A 17,966-nucleotide genomic window follows, 5' to 3' on the forward strand; every position below is an offset into this window, starting at 1 on the left:
AATAATTCAAAGAAGGACCAGGGGTTACTAATTCCATGGTAAAATACTTTGTTAGCATTTGATTCTAAACTTCAGCATGGAAAAAAAAAAAAGGTTGTGACTTGGTGACTTAGTTGGACTGTTATTTACATAACATAAAATTCATTTAAAGCTTGTAATTAGTGCTTCCTGTAATGGTTGTAGAGTTGTAAAAACAGTGTCAATAAGCAGCTTTTTGTGTAAAATCTTTTCTTCATGCTCAAGTATGCCTTGCAAAAGACAAGTCTTTATTAAAGTTGGCAACCATAAACACACAGATCACATCTGTGACACACATTGCTTTTTATGTAATCTAATTGAATAAATACAGCAGTTCTATTGAAGTACAGGCTTCAAGACACAACGTGATCATAAAACAACTGAAAATGATGTTCACTGTGCAGCCCTTATTGCAACTTGATTGGTAATGAACCAGGCAATACCACACTGTCAAAACACAGATTCCTGCAAGTTCTATTGTACTTGCTGGGCTTTTATTATTGGTGATAGTTACACTGCCATATCTCCATGTTCTAGAAATTATTGATTTTACTCTACTCTTAAATGATGGTAAAAAACTTTCTCAGAGAATGTTTATGCTTATTGTGGCCCAAATTTGTAATAATGAGTTACTTAAGTAGCTATTATACTATCTTTATAACTAAATCCTCACATACAACACTTTGTCTTTTCCCATTCAAAGATCTTAAACTGTCTATGCAGTACTTGGGGACTGAGTCTAAAGGCCTACCGGATGCCACACTAGTGTTCTACCACTAAGACTGTATTTCTAATCCTTTTAATTTATTTTTCTTTTCTGAGGGAGAGACTCTCACTAATTGCCTGGGTTGACCTGGAACTCGCAATCCTCTTAAATCATTGGGATTATAAGCCTATGCTACACACCTGACTAAAACAGTTTAAATTAGGAGATTTTTGCTTTAGAGGGAGACTAGTGTGAGGTAGACTAAGACCAATAACAGTATTTCATGAAATGTCAAACGCCTTATATAACATTTGAGAGGGACAAGTACAGGCGTTCATACATGGGCAGATTAGAAATGGTTGGTACAGAGCAGGATAACAAGTGGCGGCTACACTTCATGTGCTAGGACATGACGGACAGGTTCATGTTTTGGGTAGGCGCAACACACAGCACTTTCTAGGGCAAAGTGTGAGATGTGTAGGGATTGAACCTTCCCACCATCACTATAGATTTTACTCTCAATTTCTGGCACATTTCTGAAGAACAGTAATGAAGAGTAGTCCAATCTATGTTATGTTAAATTTGTACTTTCATCACAGTCTTTTTGATTATCTTTTAGTTTTGATGTATCTGCAAGGTAAATTTAAAAATTTTCTTCATAGGGCTGGAGAGATGGCTCAGAGGTTTAGAGCATTGCCTGCTCTTCCAAAGGTCCTGAGTTCAATTCCCGGCAACCACATGGTGGCTCACAACCATCTGTAATGAGGTCTGGTGCCCTCTTCTGGCCTGCAGACATACACACAGACAGGATGTTGTATACATAATAAATAAAATATTAAAAAAAAATTTCTTCATAAAAAAACAAAATAGTATTATATAATATTCTGAACAAATTATCCTTCTCAAGCTACATTTAGTAAGAATCACACATAGAAGTGGGCCAGGCAGTGTATCCCTGTAATCCCAGAGCTATGTGGGAGCTGGAGGCAGGAGGATCAAAAGTTCAATGTCTGCTTTGGATGCAGAGTGAGCTTAAGGTCAGTTTGGGCAACTTAGGGAGAGCCTGTCTCAACACCAACACCAGCAACAACAAAATGTAAAAAGTGATGTGTATATAGTTCAGTTGTTGTCTGCTACACATGCATGAGGCCCTAGATCCTAGCACTGAAAAAAACCAATACATCTGATATTTAACCCACCATAACTTTATTTTTCATAAATACACAACAGTTGTGCAATAAATACTGAGCAGAATAATGACCATGTTTGGGAGGTCACTCAAAGATCTTCACTTTATCTATAGCTATGGAGGACTACAATACATTAAACCAATTCCAAACAGGTTATTAGGGTCACTGTATGTTTCCTAATGAGTCAACATTTATGTGCCAGTAAGGAAACAGATGTTATCTAGCTCATGAAATCAAAACTGGACTACTAAGATATAAGTAACTTATTTATAAAACTAAAATGTTCTTTGCACAGAATTATCTCCTTACTAAATTCAGTTTTTCCAACTGTATGCTATACATAAAACAATGCAATTTTATTAGGTAGCTGTTTCTTCACTCATTTTACTTAAATCTGTAGTATTTCCTCCCATTTCCCACTTTGCAAAAATCATCTATAAGGCTTTTAACTACAGACTTTAATATTTTTAGAAACTACTAAAACATTTATTTTTGATTTTTTTTATGTGTATGCATGCTCTCTGTGTGTGGGTGTGGGTGCGCGTGCATGCGTGTGAGGGTGTTTGATCCCCTGGAGCAGGAACTATGTATTGTTGTGAGCCACCTGACATGGGAGCTAGAATCCAAACTTAGGCCTTCTGGAAGAGAAGCAAGTATTCTTAAACACGGAGCCATCTTTCCAGTCCCTATTTTAAAAAATAAAGCAAACAAATGAACAACAACAAAAACCCAAATCCCAAACTCTTATAGAAAGAGTGCCATTGAAGTGCAGTCAGATGTTACCAAGGCTGATGACCTGAATTTGATTTTCACAAATACCATAGCGGAAGGAGAAAACTGACTCCTATAAGCTATCCTGGTCTCTACATGTATGCCATAATGTACCTCATCCCCTACAAAACCAAAATAAATAAATGGAAATAAAAAAAAGAGTGCTATGTATCTAGCAGATACTCAGGAAATTCATTTAGTCTTAGCAATATTATTTCTTGACATCTGCAGCCTGCAGAGGAAAAGACATGTTCCACTCATTCTATATTAGAACATGAAAACATTCCCATGTTAATCCACTGATCCCTGCCTTCCCTGTAGAGTTTACAGGGAAGAAAATAAAAGGAGAAATTAAAAATATGCAACACACCTTTTTCTTTTTCTTTCAGATAGGCTGACACTAGGTCATGGAGAAACATGATGAGCTCAGCATCCATAGTCACACAAATGTGGTCAGTAAACTCTGTCACCACACTGCATTCCACCTTGGGTTTCAAGTTGGCATCTGTAATGATAAAGTTCTTTTATAGTAAAGAATTTCAAGGCCTCTTCCCATTAATATTTACATAGATCAATATAATGCATCCATTTGAAATGTAACTGTAAAGAAATGAGCAATTGCTATATGCACATGATTTATAGACTAATGATTATTAAAAATTCTTAGAATGTGCCATTTTTTATTTTAATAAAGTCCAATTGTTATTCCCAGTACTTGGAAAAAAAGGCACAAACAGGCTAAATAATTAACCAGAGGCCTTAAGTATCTGGTACAAACATCAATTTGACTTATATCATTCGTTTTATTAAATTAATATACCAAAATAACTTGTCGTAAGAGAGCAGTAGTCAGAAGTTTCTTTAGAATTTCCTTAGTGCTGTTAAGACCAGAGATTCTTTCTCTACATACCTTGTAATGAAGGCTCCTGTGGTTCTTGAACATGAATTGATTTAAATTCAAGCTGCATCCTTGGCAATGCAAATATAGTCTCTGTTTCATGGTTGTAGCTAGAACCTCCCCTGAATCCACTCAACAAACTAGAATTCTTCATAGTAGTACTGTTCTCCATGTTATTAGCATCAACATTGCGAAGTAAGTTTAGCTCTACACACATAAAACAGTAAGGGTTAAACTAAACCAAAGGGCACTATCAACACACCAAACTTAAATAAAGCAGAATGATACCTTGGCTCTATTGACAAAAAACAAAATCAAAACATATATTTCTGAATGTGATAAACTGTATTTAAATCCAGGAAAATAATTGTGACCTCAGAGTAAAGTAACAGATTTATCTAAGCTGAATGAAGTGTGGCTTTAAAGACACTGTAATACATTAAACTCTTCACTTAAGAAGTTGTAAATGTTCATATTCTTAAAAAGAAATGTGCATATATATATTATTGTTATCAAAAGCACAGAATAATTATAAAACATTTTTCAAATAATTTCTAAGATATTTCTCAAATGCTATAAAACATAACAAATTTAATTTCATTCATTTAAAACCAATTTATTTAGCATAGTTTCAGTTATAGCTAACTTAAGTCTACAAAATGTTGTATCATCAGGCTGGTGATTCTTGTATTAAAAAATCACTTTATGTATCAACAGAAAAAAAATGAAAGCTGTATCAAGACATGAAAACTTGACCTCTACTTATATTCTAAACAGCTGACAGAGCTCAAAATAGAAAAACAAACAAAAGAAGCCCAACAAAAGCTAAGAGCCAACCTTCGTTTCTTGTGGCAGTGACATAGTTGAACCATTCTTTTACACTTGCTACTCCATGAGGTGGGTTTTCGTGGCGACGCCTTGTTATCTTGGTTATTGTTGCCATGGGACTTTCCAGAGCACCACATGGTTTGGTAACCATGGTATTATGACCCAGATGAAAATCCAGTGTTTGAACAATATATGTAGAATGATCACTAGAGCCTAGAGCACAAGAAAGATATGTTTGTAAAAGTGATAAACTATATTTATAACTAAGAAAACAACTGTGGCTTCAGAGTAATAGATTTAACTAAGCTGTACACAGATAGGGTAGGAAGGGGAATAAATGAGAAAGTACACAAATAGTTATTTTAGGTAACTGGATTTATCCCAGTGAGATGAAGAACATCAACCATTTTGTTAAGAACCACTGAGTGGGTCAGGCAATGGGACACACCTGCAATACTGGCTCTCAGGAAGCAGAGACAGGAGGATCCCGAGTTACAGGACAACCCGGGCTAAAGAGTAAGGCAATATCAAAAGGCAAACAGAAGAAAACACTGAATAGGAAACTGCTCAAAGGAATTGCTCTTTTAAAATAATTTTATTAGTTCTTTATGAGAATTTTGTACATGTTTTGGTGTTCTTTTTAAAAAACCCATTGTGGGGCTGCAGAGATGGCTCAGCGGTTAAGAGCATTGCCTGCTCTTCCAAAGGTCCTGAGTTCAATTCCCAGCAACCACATGGTGGCTCACAATCATCTATAATGAGATCTGGTGCCCTCTTCTGGCCTGCAGACATACACACAGACAGAATATTGTATACATAATAAATAAATAAATATTTAAAAAACCTATTGTGGAACCAAATCGAAGACTCGAATATTAATCCACACACCTTCGAACACCTGATTTTTGACAAAGAAGCAAAAAATATCAAATGGAAAAAAGAAAGAATATTTAAAAAGTGGTGCTGGCATAACTGGATATCAACATGTAGAAGAATGAAAATAGACCCCTATCTTTCACCAAAACTCAAGTCCAAATGGATCAAAGACCTCAATATAAAGCCAGCCACACTGAACCTCATAGAAGAGAAAGTGGGAAGTACACTTGAACACATTGGCACAGGAGACCACTTCACTGAGAGAAACAATTAATAAATGGGACCTCCTGAAAGCTTCTGTAAAGCAAAAGACATGGTCAACAAGACAAAACAACAGCCTAGAGAATGGGAAAAGATCTTCACTAACCCCACATCAGACAAAGAACTCAAGAAATTGGTCATCAAAAGAATAAATAATCCAATTAAAAAAAAATGGAGTGCAGACCTAAACAGAGAACTCTCAACAGAGGAATCTAAAATGGCTGAAAGACACTTAAGGAAATGTTCAACATCCTTAGTCATCAGAGAAATGCAAATCAAAACAACTCTGAGATTCCATCTTACACCTGAAAGAATGGCCAAGATCAAAAACACTGAAGACGACTTATGCTGGAGAGGTTGTGGGGAAAAGGGAACACTTCTGCCTTGCTGGTGGGAATGCAAGCTGGTATAACCCCTTTGGATGTCAGTGTGGCGATTTCTCAGAAAATTAGGAAACAACCTTCCTGAAGACCCAGTAATACCACTTTTGGGTATATATCCAAAGGATGCTCAATCCTGCCACAAGGACATGTGCTCAACTACGTTCATAGCAGCTTTGTTTGTCATAACCAGAACCTGGAAAAACCTAAATGACCTTCAACCGAAGAATGGATAAGGAAAATGTGGTACATTTACACAATGGAGTATACATAGCAGAAAAAAATAAAGACAGCTTGAATATTGCAGGAAAATGGATGGAGCTAGAAAACATCATTTTAAGTGAGGTAACCCAGACCCAGAAAGACAATTATCACATGTACTCACTCATAGGTGGTTTTTAAACATAAAGCAAAGAAAACCAGCCCACAAATCACAATCCCAGAGAACCTAGACAACAATGAGCACCCTAAGAAGTATAAAAAGACAAGATCTCCTGAGTAAATTGGGAGCATAGGGACCTTGAGAGAGGGTTGAAGGGGAGGGGAGAGATAGGGAGGGTAGGAGAGAAAAATGTAGAGCTCAATAAAAATCAATAAAAAAATAAAAATAAATAATAACTCACTGTGACCAATTTGTCTGACCAGATATCCCTGGAGGTGTGGCCTTCCAGGGTATTATTGTTGCCCTCAAGTTTTATAATGCAGTCTTGTCTATACAGAATCTCTTCACACTGCCACTGTCTGCATGTTTTTACAAGGAATATTTCTACACATCATGCTAAGACCAGTCACAGAGGCACTAAATTTAAGTAATGGAACAAGACAGCAAGTTCAGATATTTCTTTAACAAGTCCAGACTTTACAGATGCTAATTTCACTAGCAATGAATTCGTCCCTTATCTGTTACAAATAGAGACGATACCTCCAATAAAAAGACTCAAAAGGGGCTGGGGAGATGGTTCAGGGGATAAAGACACTTGCTACCAAGCCTGACAACCCAAGACCCCTAAGAACAGCTCCTCAAGCTGGTTTCTGACTTTCACATGTGTTCTATAGCACAAATGTGTCTCTCTCAAAATAAATAATTGTAAGCAAACAAAAGCACAAAGGAGTCAGGGAGACGGCTCAGTATGTAAAGCATTTGCTATTCAAGTATGCAAAGCTGGATATAGTAAAGTGTGTCTCTACTCTCAAGGGCTCCTATACTGGGATGGGAGTTGGTTACAGAATCCCTGAAAGCACATGAGTCAGTTAGCCTAGTCTCAAACAGGGTGGAGGGTGAGGATACCCTAGGTTGTCCTATTACTTCCACAAGCACACTGTGCCATGAACATGCCTTCATTCAAAGACATCATATAAAAACACACATACACCATACATACACACACACCCTCAAAAATTAATACACAAAAGACCTAAGAAAGAAAAATTACATAAGTCATTTATGATCAAGCCAGATGACAGCAAAGAATAAAAGCTGGAAATGTGTCAGTTTACCATCTTCCCAGATTTTCTGAGCTTCAGTCCAAAAGGCAATATTTGGTTCTTCTAAATGAAAAAGGGCCCAGGATTTTGAACGGAAATTTGGGCCATGAAAACAAGCCAGGGTCATGTGATTTCCATGTAAGCTCATGGATCCTCCAAACTGCATCCCATCTTCTGGTAATGGAATCTGAAATAAGGATATATGGCATCCAGATACCACCTTCAACACCCCAGGCCAATGTCGGTGGTGCGCAGCATCGAGCACTACAAAAGAGCCAAAAAACATTTGTCATAAATGATCTCAAGCAACCTGAGCAGGGAAAAGGCAGAGGCAGGTACATTCTACAGCTGAAAATGACTCAGAAAATGAGTGGAAATGATACACCGTCTGTAATGCTAGCTGATTCCCAAAGAGCTTGTATGGCATTGTACACAGTTTCTACACAACAATTAAAGCAATTGTCAATCAGGTCTAACAGCTCTTCATAGGTAAAAACAGGAATGAGAGGTTTTCTGTTTTTCTCTCCTATGTGCTTCCTAGTAAAGTGAGGTCAGAGGACCAGCGCCGTCAGCACTCTAGGAGCTTGTTAAAACTTAGCATTCTTGCGCCCCACTATCTACTCTATCACATTTGCTTTTTCAAAGACTCTGCTTGCCATGTACAAGGTCCTGAGTTCATTTCTTAGCACTGTCAAAATATAGATTTCCAGGTGTTATAGATGCACATTAATATTTGAGAAGTACTAATTATTCACAGAATTCAGATATTTTCCCCCCTCATGCCAGTAATGTCCTTTGTGGCTGTTTACCATTCTTATCTCAGCAGTACCAAGAATCATGCTTTGTGTTTAACTGGCATATTTTCTTTAAAGCAAATCTCTAAACCTGGTGCTATTTCTCTTGACAAGGACTTGTCAAAAGAAAGTAAACCATATACCTTGCACAGCACTGCAATTTTCACATGCTTGCTAACAATACTGTTTCTAGGGAATATAAAGGCCTAGAGAAATAAGATGATAACACCACAAAGAAGTCACTGAAAAGAGTAGGGTGCCCTGCAGACAACTGGCCAAATCTGTTTAATGAGTGCAGTCATTAAAAAAAGGAAATATGCCAGACTAAAGAGAGTAAAGATAGATTTAAGCTTTGAACATGGCTGGACAAACTACTTGATACTTGTGGGTCAGTCATGAAGTTTGAATATGCCCTGGAAGCCAGAGGAGATAACTAACTGGCAAAATAGAAAGCTGAACTGTAGAAAAGGGTAGGTGACACTTTGGCTAAAAAAAGTGCACAAATACGTAGAAAAATCCATAAATAAGCTCGAAGTTGTTTCACAGTGATGACTTTTGTTTATATTTACTAGTTTGCTTTCAATGTACACACGTTATTTCTATGATAAAAAAATTAATTAAGGAGTTAGGTTGGGCGCAGTAGTGTATGTCTTTAATCACAGCATGTGGGAAGCTGATGCAAGTGAATTTCTTTGAGTTTGAAGTCAGCTTGGACTACATACTTAGTTCCAAGTAAGTTATGGCTACGTAGAGACCCTGTCTCAAAAAAATCAAAAACCCAAAACCATAAATAAGCTAATTAAGAGTTTTCATCATACTGTCTACTATTTTGTTGTTGTTGTTTTTGTTTTTTGAGACAGGGTTTCTCTGTAGCTTTGGAGTCTGTCCTGGAACTAGCTCTTGTAGACCAGGCTGGCCTCGAACTCACAGAGATCCGCCTGCCTCTGCCTCCCAAGTGCTGGGATTAAAGGCGTGCGCCACCACCGCCAGGCCCTGCCTACTATTTATCACCACTTCTCACTGTCACCCTAGCTAAGGGTACCATCATCTCGAGCCTGGATTCTCACAATGTCCTGTGTCCATTCCTAACTGCCTATATAGTCTGTTCTCTACACAGTAACCATGGTGATGTTTTGGCAGTGGAACCAGGATTTATTCCTAGTGCTTGAACTGGCATTCTGGAATCGATTCTTTTCGGAGTGATACCTTGCTCAGAATTGATATGGGGTTGGGGGGAGGAGAGAACTGATATGGGGGAGGGCTTAGGTCCTGCTTCAAAGTGATGTGTCAGACTTTGTTGACGCCACTTGGGAAGTCTGACCCTTTCTAAGGAGTTGTTGGGGCCTGGGGTGGGGAGAAGGTCAGGGGAGTGGGAGGAGGGGAGGTAGTGGGAACTGGGATAGGTATGTAAAACGAGAAAAGATTGCTTAAAAAATAAATTTTATTTTTAAAAAAGGAATATTTTATGACAAGGTAACTCAAATGATACCAAACCTCTCTCTCTCTTTTTTAAAAGACTTATTTATTATAAATAAGTGTCCTGCCTGCACGTATGCCTTCCAGCCGGAAAAGGGCACCAGATCTCATTACAGATAGTTGTGAGCCACCATGTGGATATGAGAATTGAACTAGGGACCTCTGGAAAAGCAGCCAGTGTTCTTAACCGGTGAGCCATCTCTCCAACCCCAATACCAAATCTCTTAAAAACTTTACAATACTTACTCATCTTATTAAAAACCTTATTTGTGGCCTGTACCCAAATTAATGTCTAATTTTTTTCTTACTGATAACTGCTTTCACCAGTTATTTTAATGCCCCTCAATTCCCCCAAGCCCTACTCATTGAAAACATGCTGGGCAAGGGTCCTATCATGGAATCACATCCCTAGACCATTGTGATCATTTCATTTTGAGACAGGGTCTTATATTAAGTTGTCCAAAATGGCATTGAACTTGCTCTGTAGCCCAGGCAGGCGTTGAACTTGTGATGCTCCTGTCTCAGTTTATCAAGTAGTTGTTATTAGAGAACTGTACCACTAGGTCCAACAGTGATTCTCAAATAAGTCAATTTTGTGAAGAACAAAAGGAGCCTCACATCTCCATGACCCTCTGCCCAGAACTTTTCCCCACATCTTATCTCAGTTGTTTCAACCAGTGACTCGTTTCTACCAAGATGTCGCTTCCCAATTATCTCTTCCAAAATAGCTATTCTTCCACCTTAGTCTTCTTTATACTATCCCCTTGCTTTATTTTTAAATAACCAATCCTATCATTTATGCATTTAATTATAGTCTCTCTCTCCTATTTGATTGCAAGGTTCATGAGGTAGAAATGGTCGTTATCTTCAACTCTTATGTTTAGAGAAGTACCAAAGCATACAGCTGTCACTTAATAAATACAAGCTAACTTATGAATTACTAAGTGAAAGATAATAATCTGCCTAGTATCAAAAGTTAATAGATAGATGCAGTTATTCTGACTCCTCAGTCCATGCTACAAACCAGAATATAACACTGTCACATAGCAGGTATGCTCCAGGTGAGCTGTAATGGAAAAAGTTATACCCTTCTAAGGGACAGCAGATGCCATTATCAGGACCATAGTCAGTGCTGAGTGGGTAAATGAAGAACCCACAGGATACTTTGTAAGTATGGCATATAAATGTTTTGCTTAATAATATACATCAGAGAAGATAAGGAATATATCAATGTTGAATTCTAACTCTTACATTGTTCTTGTGAATTTTTCTCCAGGTTGTTAGTCATGGTCTTGGGTGGAAGATAAGGTACAGGTCCCCAGGTCGACAGAGCTCGTTTGCTGGTGTCAAACTGTTGTGTGAAAAATTCTTGGAGCTTCATTCCTATTTTTATCAAGTCTGGTGTGGTTGATCTTGATATCATTACTTGGAAAATATCCCACTTCAAGTCTCCATGCACAAAAATCTCACTAGAGTATGAAACAGAATCTGTATCATAAATTTCACAGAAGACATAAATAATACAAGAATAATTATCCTCCCTGCCCAGTGTTTACATTTGTATTAACTGTATAATATAAAATCAGTCTGTAGAAAAAAATTAACTATTTCTCCCATCCCTGAATGTAAAAAAATGTTAAGGGCAGTCACATAAAGTTTCCAGAAGGGGCCATTCTAATAAATACCTTTTATCAGTCATGCTTGAATCCAGGGTGTTATATAAGTTCACTTTCCACTCATCCTGAAGCTTAAGATCAGCATTGCTGAAGATACCCATGAGGATACTTGAGCCCATGTAATCAACCCGAGATTCAGTAGAACCCATGGTAATCTGTATTTTGTGGCTGGGTTGCTGATTTGGATGTTCAGAAATATGAGCTAAATAAAAACAGTAATTACTTTCCATTGTAATTTATGGGAAAACTTAGCAAATTTGAGTTTTTAAAACTTTTTTCCCCCAATATGTTTGGGAATATACTAGCGTAAAATTTCAACATACCAACCATCTCCAAAGCATTGACATCGATGGTCCCACCAACTACTCCTCCTTTGGAATCTAACTGTGACCTTCCCAGACCGACAGACATGCTAATCTCTCGATCACGGTTACTTCCTACAGAAAGCCGGCCTTGGCTTTTCAAACCACTAGTTGTCCAACTGAAAAAAAGGAAAAAGTTGTTAGATAAGTGGCTGCTTGTCATAAATTAAAAATAGTAGGTAGCTAAATCAGATTATTTAATAGAAGATCCAATTTGACACTGAACTATTTCTTCCTTTTTCTGAGTCTGGATCACACAGTGTTGTTTGAACTGGTTTTGACTGGAACTCAGTTCATCCTCTTAGTTAAGTCTCCTGAATGCTGGGATGAGTGGTATACACCCACCAGATGAGTTAACACAGAATTTAAACAAGAAATACATGATAGATGTTTGAATATAAACTAACGAAGCTTTCTAGCTAGAAAATTATCCTATTTTCTTATTTTTTTTCCTTTGGGAATGTGTTTTATGGTGTTTGTATTACAGTATCCTTACAATTAAGTGAAAATAAAAAGTTAACATTTTACCCACTATATTCACTGTCTCAAAGATCTCTGCATCTAAGAGGGTTGGGATTGCTTTAAAACATTATAAGAAAATTAAAAATTTTATTAAATCTATTTTCTTTGTATCTAAATAGCTTACGTTGTATTTCCCATGACATTACTCATATTCATTTGAACGTTTAGTTGTTTCAAGTTGATAGCGAATACAACAAGTGTCTCCCATGGAGTCCCTTGCTGGCTTGCTGCTTTGTTTGATTTGTTAACAGGTGTTGATGTTTTAGAAATTGAATCTAAAGACAGAAAAAAATCAAATATGCACTTATTCACACAAATCAAAGCTTACTGCAAAGCAAAACCTACTAGTTTCCATAATCCTAAAGGTAAACATGAGCTTCTTGCACCAGTCAAATGTTTTAACAGTTGCCATATTGCTTCTAAAACAGGTGAGATGAGGGAATTTTGGTGTTCATGAAATATAAATGCACAGACATTTCATCACCTAAGATTTTCTTTATAAAAGAGAAAACAGTGTTTCGGTCAAATAGAAGACTCAAAGGCAGGGACCATTCTAAACTGCAGGCATTGGCTAAGTACCTGGCATTTATCTAATGAACTCAGTGTGAAAACCAAGTACTGACTTTGCTCATTATATTTTATTCTCTGTTGTACGAAGAACCATATCATCTTGATACATTCAGGTATAACCACAAGACAACACCAGCACACATGAGATGGAAAAAACACTAAATAAACAAACTGAATCAATATAAAGATTTATTTCTTCAATAGCAAACCTTCTTTTGGTACATTCACAGCATTTTTGGAATGTTTGTAAAAGCATCTGTCCTTAGGGAGTATATTGACAATATGACAACTCCACATTTCCTGTAACTCCGTGAATCTAACAGATATCCATAGAACTCTCCTGCAGGCAGTGCTCTGAAGTATTTGGTACTTAGAGTTTTTTTGTTATTGTTTTCTTTTCCCAGTGATTAAGATCTTTAATTTAAGAACCTGGAAAGGCCGCTGATAACAAAAAGCAGTGTTACCTCTTCGAGGAACTGAAGAGTCTGACACACTCCTTGATCTTATGGAAGCTGGGGACTTGAGGTTCTGTGCTGCTGACCCTGGTGACATGGTACTATTGGTCATGTGCTCATTGAACACGTTGGGTGACTGAGGCATATGAGTGAAAGAGGCTGACTGACTTGGCTGATCCCAGGTCCTGCAGTATGCTTTCCTTGATGACTCAGGAGAAAGGTGCTGGCTAACCCCTTCAATGGAATCAGGAGTCCCTGGACCAGATGCTGGTACAACAGTAGAAAACAAAATAAAGTCACACGTAAGAGCATTAAGTGATAAAAGTCCTTTCACCCAGACACCATTTCTCAGTATATTGCATATATTTTCTACTTCCATATTTTGCAACTGTATGGCAGTAAATAATTTGGAAAGAACAGTCCAGTATTTATTTAATTCTGACAGAAACTGAGTGAGAAGGTCAAAACAAATATTTTGGTCCTATTACAGGTAAGAAAATAGACCCACTCATGACATATTACATTTTTTTACTGTTTCAGACCAATTGTACTCTTCACTTCCATAACCTCTTCATTGGAACATAACATCTAAGATCAAGAAAGAGATGGAGGCAAAATGGTAGTAAGTCTCCAATATTTTCATTTTTCCATACGCAACTATGATTAGTAATAGTTAAATGTATACTTGCACTTCCAAATTTACAAGGATTACAGAGTAAATTATTACAAAATAAAATGTTAATTAGGAGGTAATCTTGAAGAGGGTAATGCATTTATTTGTTTGGAATGTCCAGTGCTTACCATTAAAGGGACTCAATAGATATTCTTTCAAACAAATGAATGAATTATATGGTAAAGTTTACAAAATAAATCAAAATTTGTATTATCAATCATGGATCTTGTTTACTTTAGCCCAAACTAAGAAGCCTAATTACGATAACAAGCTTACTTGGCAAATTTACAGTTTGGTCTCCAAGGAACAGGCGCCTTGCAATACTTCTCCTGTACCAGGCTCTTGGAAACGCCAAAATTTCACTGAGTCGGCGCATATCATACTTAAATGAAGCGGACCCTATATCACAAACAGCTGATGCAGAAATAAAGTTTGTTAGAGCTTAGAAAAGGCTCCCAGATCTTTTAACACTTTACGTATTAGTTATCAGACATGGTATTATACCTACTGTTCTAATTAATAAAATCTAGACTACATTGTATTTAACAATGATTTTATTTCTTTCTTCAAATTACAGAAACAGTGTATTGTAAGATCATTAGCTTTGTGTCCTTTTCCTGGGGAAGATGGCAAGTTACGGTTCTGCCACAGTTATGAGAGACGTTCTAGACATTAACTATATGGCAGCTTTCAGTTTGACATAGGGCTCCTCTCAAATATGGAAAATAAGTCAACTGTATGAGCTACGATATGAACTTGCACAAAGAGAACTGCAAACCAAACAACTGTATGCAAGGGAGTACTATTTCCCTTTTTGTTCCAGGGCAGAAACTTTCACATGAAAAACTCCCTTATGGCCAACTTCAGAGCTTCTGTTTGTCATCATTCCCCTTTTGCCTTTCTTCTCTCTGTTCCTCTTCCACGGCTTCTTTAGACTGACCTATCGATGACTTCCAGTGCACAGTGCCTGAGCCTTACTTCCAGACTTGGTGGTCAGCTGACCCACTGATAGGTCTATAACCACTCTCACTTTAGTTTATAGTTATCTAAGTTAATTAAGGGTTTAACCTTCCCCTCCAAATCATCTAAGCTCAAAGCCACCTTAAAAACAAAGGCCATTGTTTAATTCTTTATAATAATATTTTAATTAAGAACTACAAAATAGAATACCAGATATATTGATTAATGTGGTGTCCATTTTGCTTGCAGACTTGCTTATAGACTGACTTTCAAAAAATGAGGCACCTCCTGAGCGTCTTATCCGAGACAAGCTCACTTTTACAAACTCAAGGTTTATACTTAATGAGTCTTTTCGACCAGTGACTGAAGTAGGTTCTTCATCTACATTCCCTAAGAAAAAAACCAAAGTAAGAAAAATATCCACAAGTATGCATAAGCAAAGAGATGTATGTATATGCAGACAACTAGTTAATGAAAATTATCCAGTATACTGTAACATGTCACCAATTAAATGCAGTTAAATTAGGGAAAATTTAGACAGAATAACCTAATGAGCATTTGCATTCTTCACAGCAGTTTTGATAGATTGAAGCTTGTATATAAGAGTAGCAATTTAATAAGCTTACTCCAACAACATAAGAAATATTCACTAATAAAGCCTGAACTTTAAAATGTAGACCTTATTTTACTAAATGCTGGCTTAATGATCTCATTTAAAATTACCAAGCATAACCTACATACTTTAAAATTTTACTTTTCATTGCCTAAAATTTTATGCAAAGTAATTTGATAATATACTTAAAAATGTAACATAAAAATTGTATCTTTAGGTATTATGCTATATATATCATTTAACAAGCATTCTTAAGTTTTAAATCCTTGTAAAAATCAGTTTATCTGAATTTCGTTTCATATTTTTACTTATAAAATAGGTATTATCAGCAGGGCAGTGGTGGCAAACACCTTTAATCCCAGCACTTGGGAGGCAGAGGCAGGTGGATCTCTGTGAATTTGAGGCCAACCTGATCTATAAGAGATAGTTCCAGGACAGGCTCCAAAGCTACAGAGAAACCCTGTCTGAGAGAGAGAGAGAGAGAGAGAGAGAGAGAGAGAGAGAGAGAGAGGTGAAAAACAGTTCATACCTATTACTTAAGGCAATGTGGTCTAAGAACAGAAAACTATTTTAAAAAGTAACAAAAGACACAAACAAGCAAATCTACCTAGTCCTCCTGATCCAGATGTAAGACCAGAAACCGTGGACTTCTGCTTCCCTGCACCATAGGGGTGAAACACATACAGGGAAAAGTCAGACATGCATGCAGTGAAGCTCAGGCCAGATGAGCTGCTGCTGGAGCCAGTGAGATCTGACTGACTGCTACTGTGTCGACTTCGGCCAAGTGGGCTCCCTAAACCTGATGAGCCTGTAAATAGGAGACATCCAACATTATCAGTCACAAGCAAGTCTATAAGCACTAACATGCTCTCAAAAGGCAAACATGAGCCGGGCGGTGGTGGCGCACACCTTTAATCCCAGCACTCGGGAGGCAGAGGCAGGCGGATCTCTGTGAATTCGAGACCAGCCTGGTCTACAAGAGCTAGTTCCAGGACAGGCTCCAAAGCTACAGAGAAACCCTGTCTCGAAAAACCAAAAAAAGAAAAAAAAAAAAAAAAGAAAGAAAAAAAAAGGCAAACATGAGGCTAAAATTTTGAATTCAAAATATTTGTACAAAAAACAGGTCCTGAGTGATTCGTTTCCAAATCTGAAGGCTGATTTTTTAATTCAACAGCTTTCATGTTTCTTTTGAAACTGGAGTTTAGGATTTCATTCCCACACTTCTGCTTTAGTAAGTTCAACGTTGGCCCTTCTAGCATTTTAAACCAAACAATTCTTTTCAGAAAGAAAGGTTTTCAGATTGGCAGGTTGTTCGCACAGTGTTCCTTGTTTCCTCACAAGTTTCCTGTTAAAGTCTTTCAGTTGTGAAATCCCAAAACTGTAAGGCGCCTGCTGCCCTTGATTAAGAATCACCATTTTAATTACATTTCAATTCTATTGTCAATTTCCATTCAAACTAATCAATATTGTTATTATTTATATTTGTATTTCTATTTGACTTTTGAGCACAGAACTTTTAGTGAGGAAGGAGTGTTACCTCATCAAGAAATCCTCAAGTGTATTTTACAACAAAACCTTTCACGAAACAAACGAGGTAGACAGCAATATTTATCATTTAAAAATACAAGTGCTAGCCAGGAGGTGGTGGCGCACGCCTTTAATCCCAGCACTCGGGAGGCAGAGGCGAGGCACGTGGATCTCAGTGAGTTCGAGGCCAGCCTGGTCTATAAAGCAAGTTCCAGGACAGTCAGGGCTGTTACACAAAGAAACCCTGTCTTGAAAAACCAAAAAAAAAAAAAAAACAAAAAAAAACAAAACCCGAAAAGAAACAGAAAAAAAAAAAAATAAGTGCTATGTTTATAAAAACGTATCTTTTACTTTCACTTGCAAACCCATTGTTCCTAAAATGTGAAATCCAACACAACACAAAACATTCAAATGCACATGGATGTGTGAATAGTATTCTTGTAACAGTGCTTTTAGTAGCACTCAAGCTCAAACTATAATGCTATCTAATCACATTGAGCTAAAAAAAATATATATTAAAGGGGACTCATATTCTATTAACACATGAAATATACCTAGAACTTTGGTATTTTTTTCCTTCAAATGTCACAATTCTCTAATAGTATACTTTCCTAAATCTATATAGAATATAGATGAATAACTGTTAAAATTTATGTAAAAATAATACTTGGATTTGTATCAGGTAACTTAATGTTTCTATACCTGGTATTCCAGCTTTGCTGGCAGAAGTCTTTGTCCCACTCTGAGGAGCATTACCACCAGGGGACAAGATCTCTGCAGGGTACGTAGTCCCCAAAGTATCCAGTTCTCCTCGGTTTGAAGAAAAAACCAAGTCCAGGGATGGCAGCTTCAGCATGCATTCTACTCTTGATACTGGCAAACAACTAAATTTGATCTGTGAAGGCTAAAGAATAGAAAGCAAGAG

General features: G+C 37.1%; 1 protein-coding gene across 5 annotated transcripts in view; it reads right to left on the minus strand.

Moving 5' to 3' along the window:
- Bltp1 (bridge-like lipid transfer protein family member 1) overlaps positions 1-17,966 on the minus strand; it is a 181,836-nt gene that overhangs the window by 5,467 nt on the left and 158,403 nt on the right. For all 5 annotated transcript variants that reach the window (XM_057757383.1, XM_057757384.1, XM_057757386.1 and 2 more), the window contains 13 exons: positions 17,744-17,945; positions 16,122-16,322; positions 15,112-15,291; positions 14,218-14,355; positions 13,278-13,535; positions 12,368-12,518; positions 11,683-11,840; positions 11,369-11,561; positions 10,935-11,152; positions 7,426-7,677; positions 4,421-4,624; positions 3,596-3,790; positions 3,056-3,190 (listed from right to left, as the gene is read on the minus strand). In XM_057757383.1, coding sequence (XP_057613366.1) covers positions 3,056-3,190; positions 3,596-3,790; positions 4,421-4,624; positions 7,426-7,677; positions 10,935-11,152; positions 11,369-11,561; positions 11,683-11,840; positions 12,368-12,518; positions 13,278-13,535; positions 14,218-14,355; positions 15,112-15,291; positions 16,122-16,322; positions 17,744-17,945 — 2,485 coding nt within the window. The remainder of the gene's footprint in view (positions 1-3,055; positions 3,191-3,595; positions 3,791-4,420; positions 4,625-7,425; positions 7,678-10,934; positions 11,153-11,368; positions 11,562-11,682; positions 11,841-12,367; positions 12,519-13,277; positions 13,536-14,217; positions 14,356-15,111; positions 15,292-16,121; positions 16,323-17,743; positions 17,946-17,966) is intronic.

Source organism: Chionomys nivalis, chromosome 24 (genome assembly GCF_950005125.1).
Source record: "Chionomys nivalis chromosome 24, mChiNiv1.1, whole genome shotgun sequence".
NCBI classification, from domain to species: Eukaryota; Metazoa; Chordata; class Mammalia; order Rodentia; family Cricetidae; genus Chionomys; species Chionomys nivalis.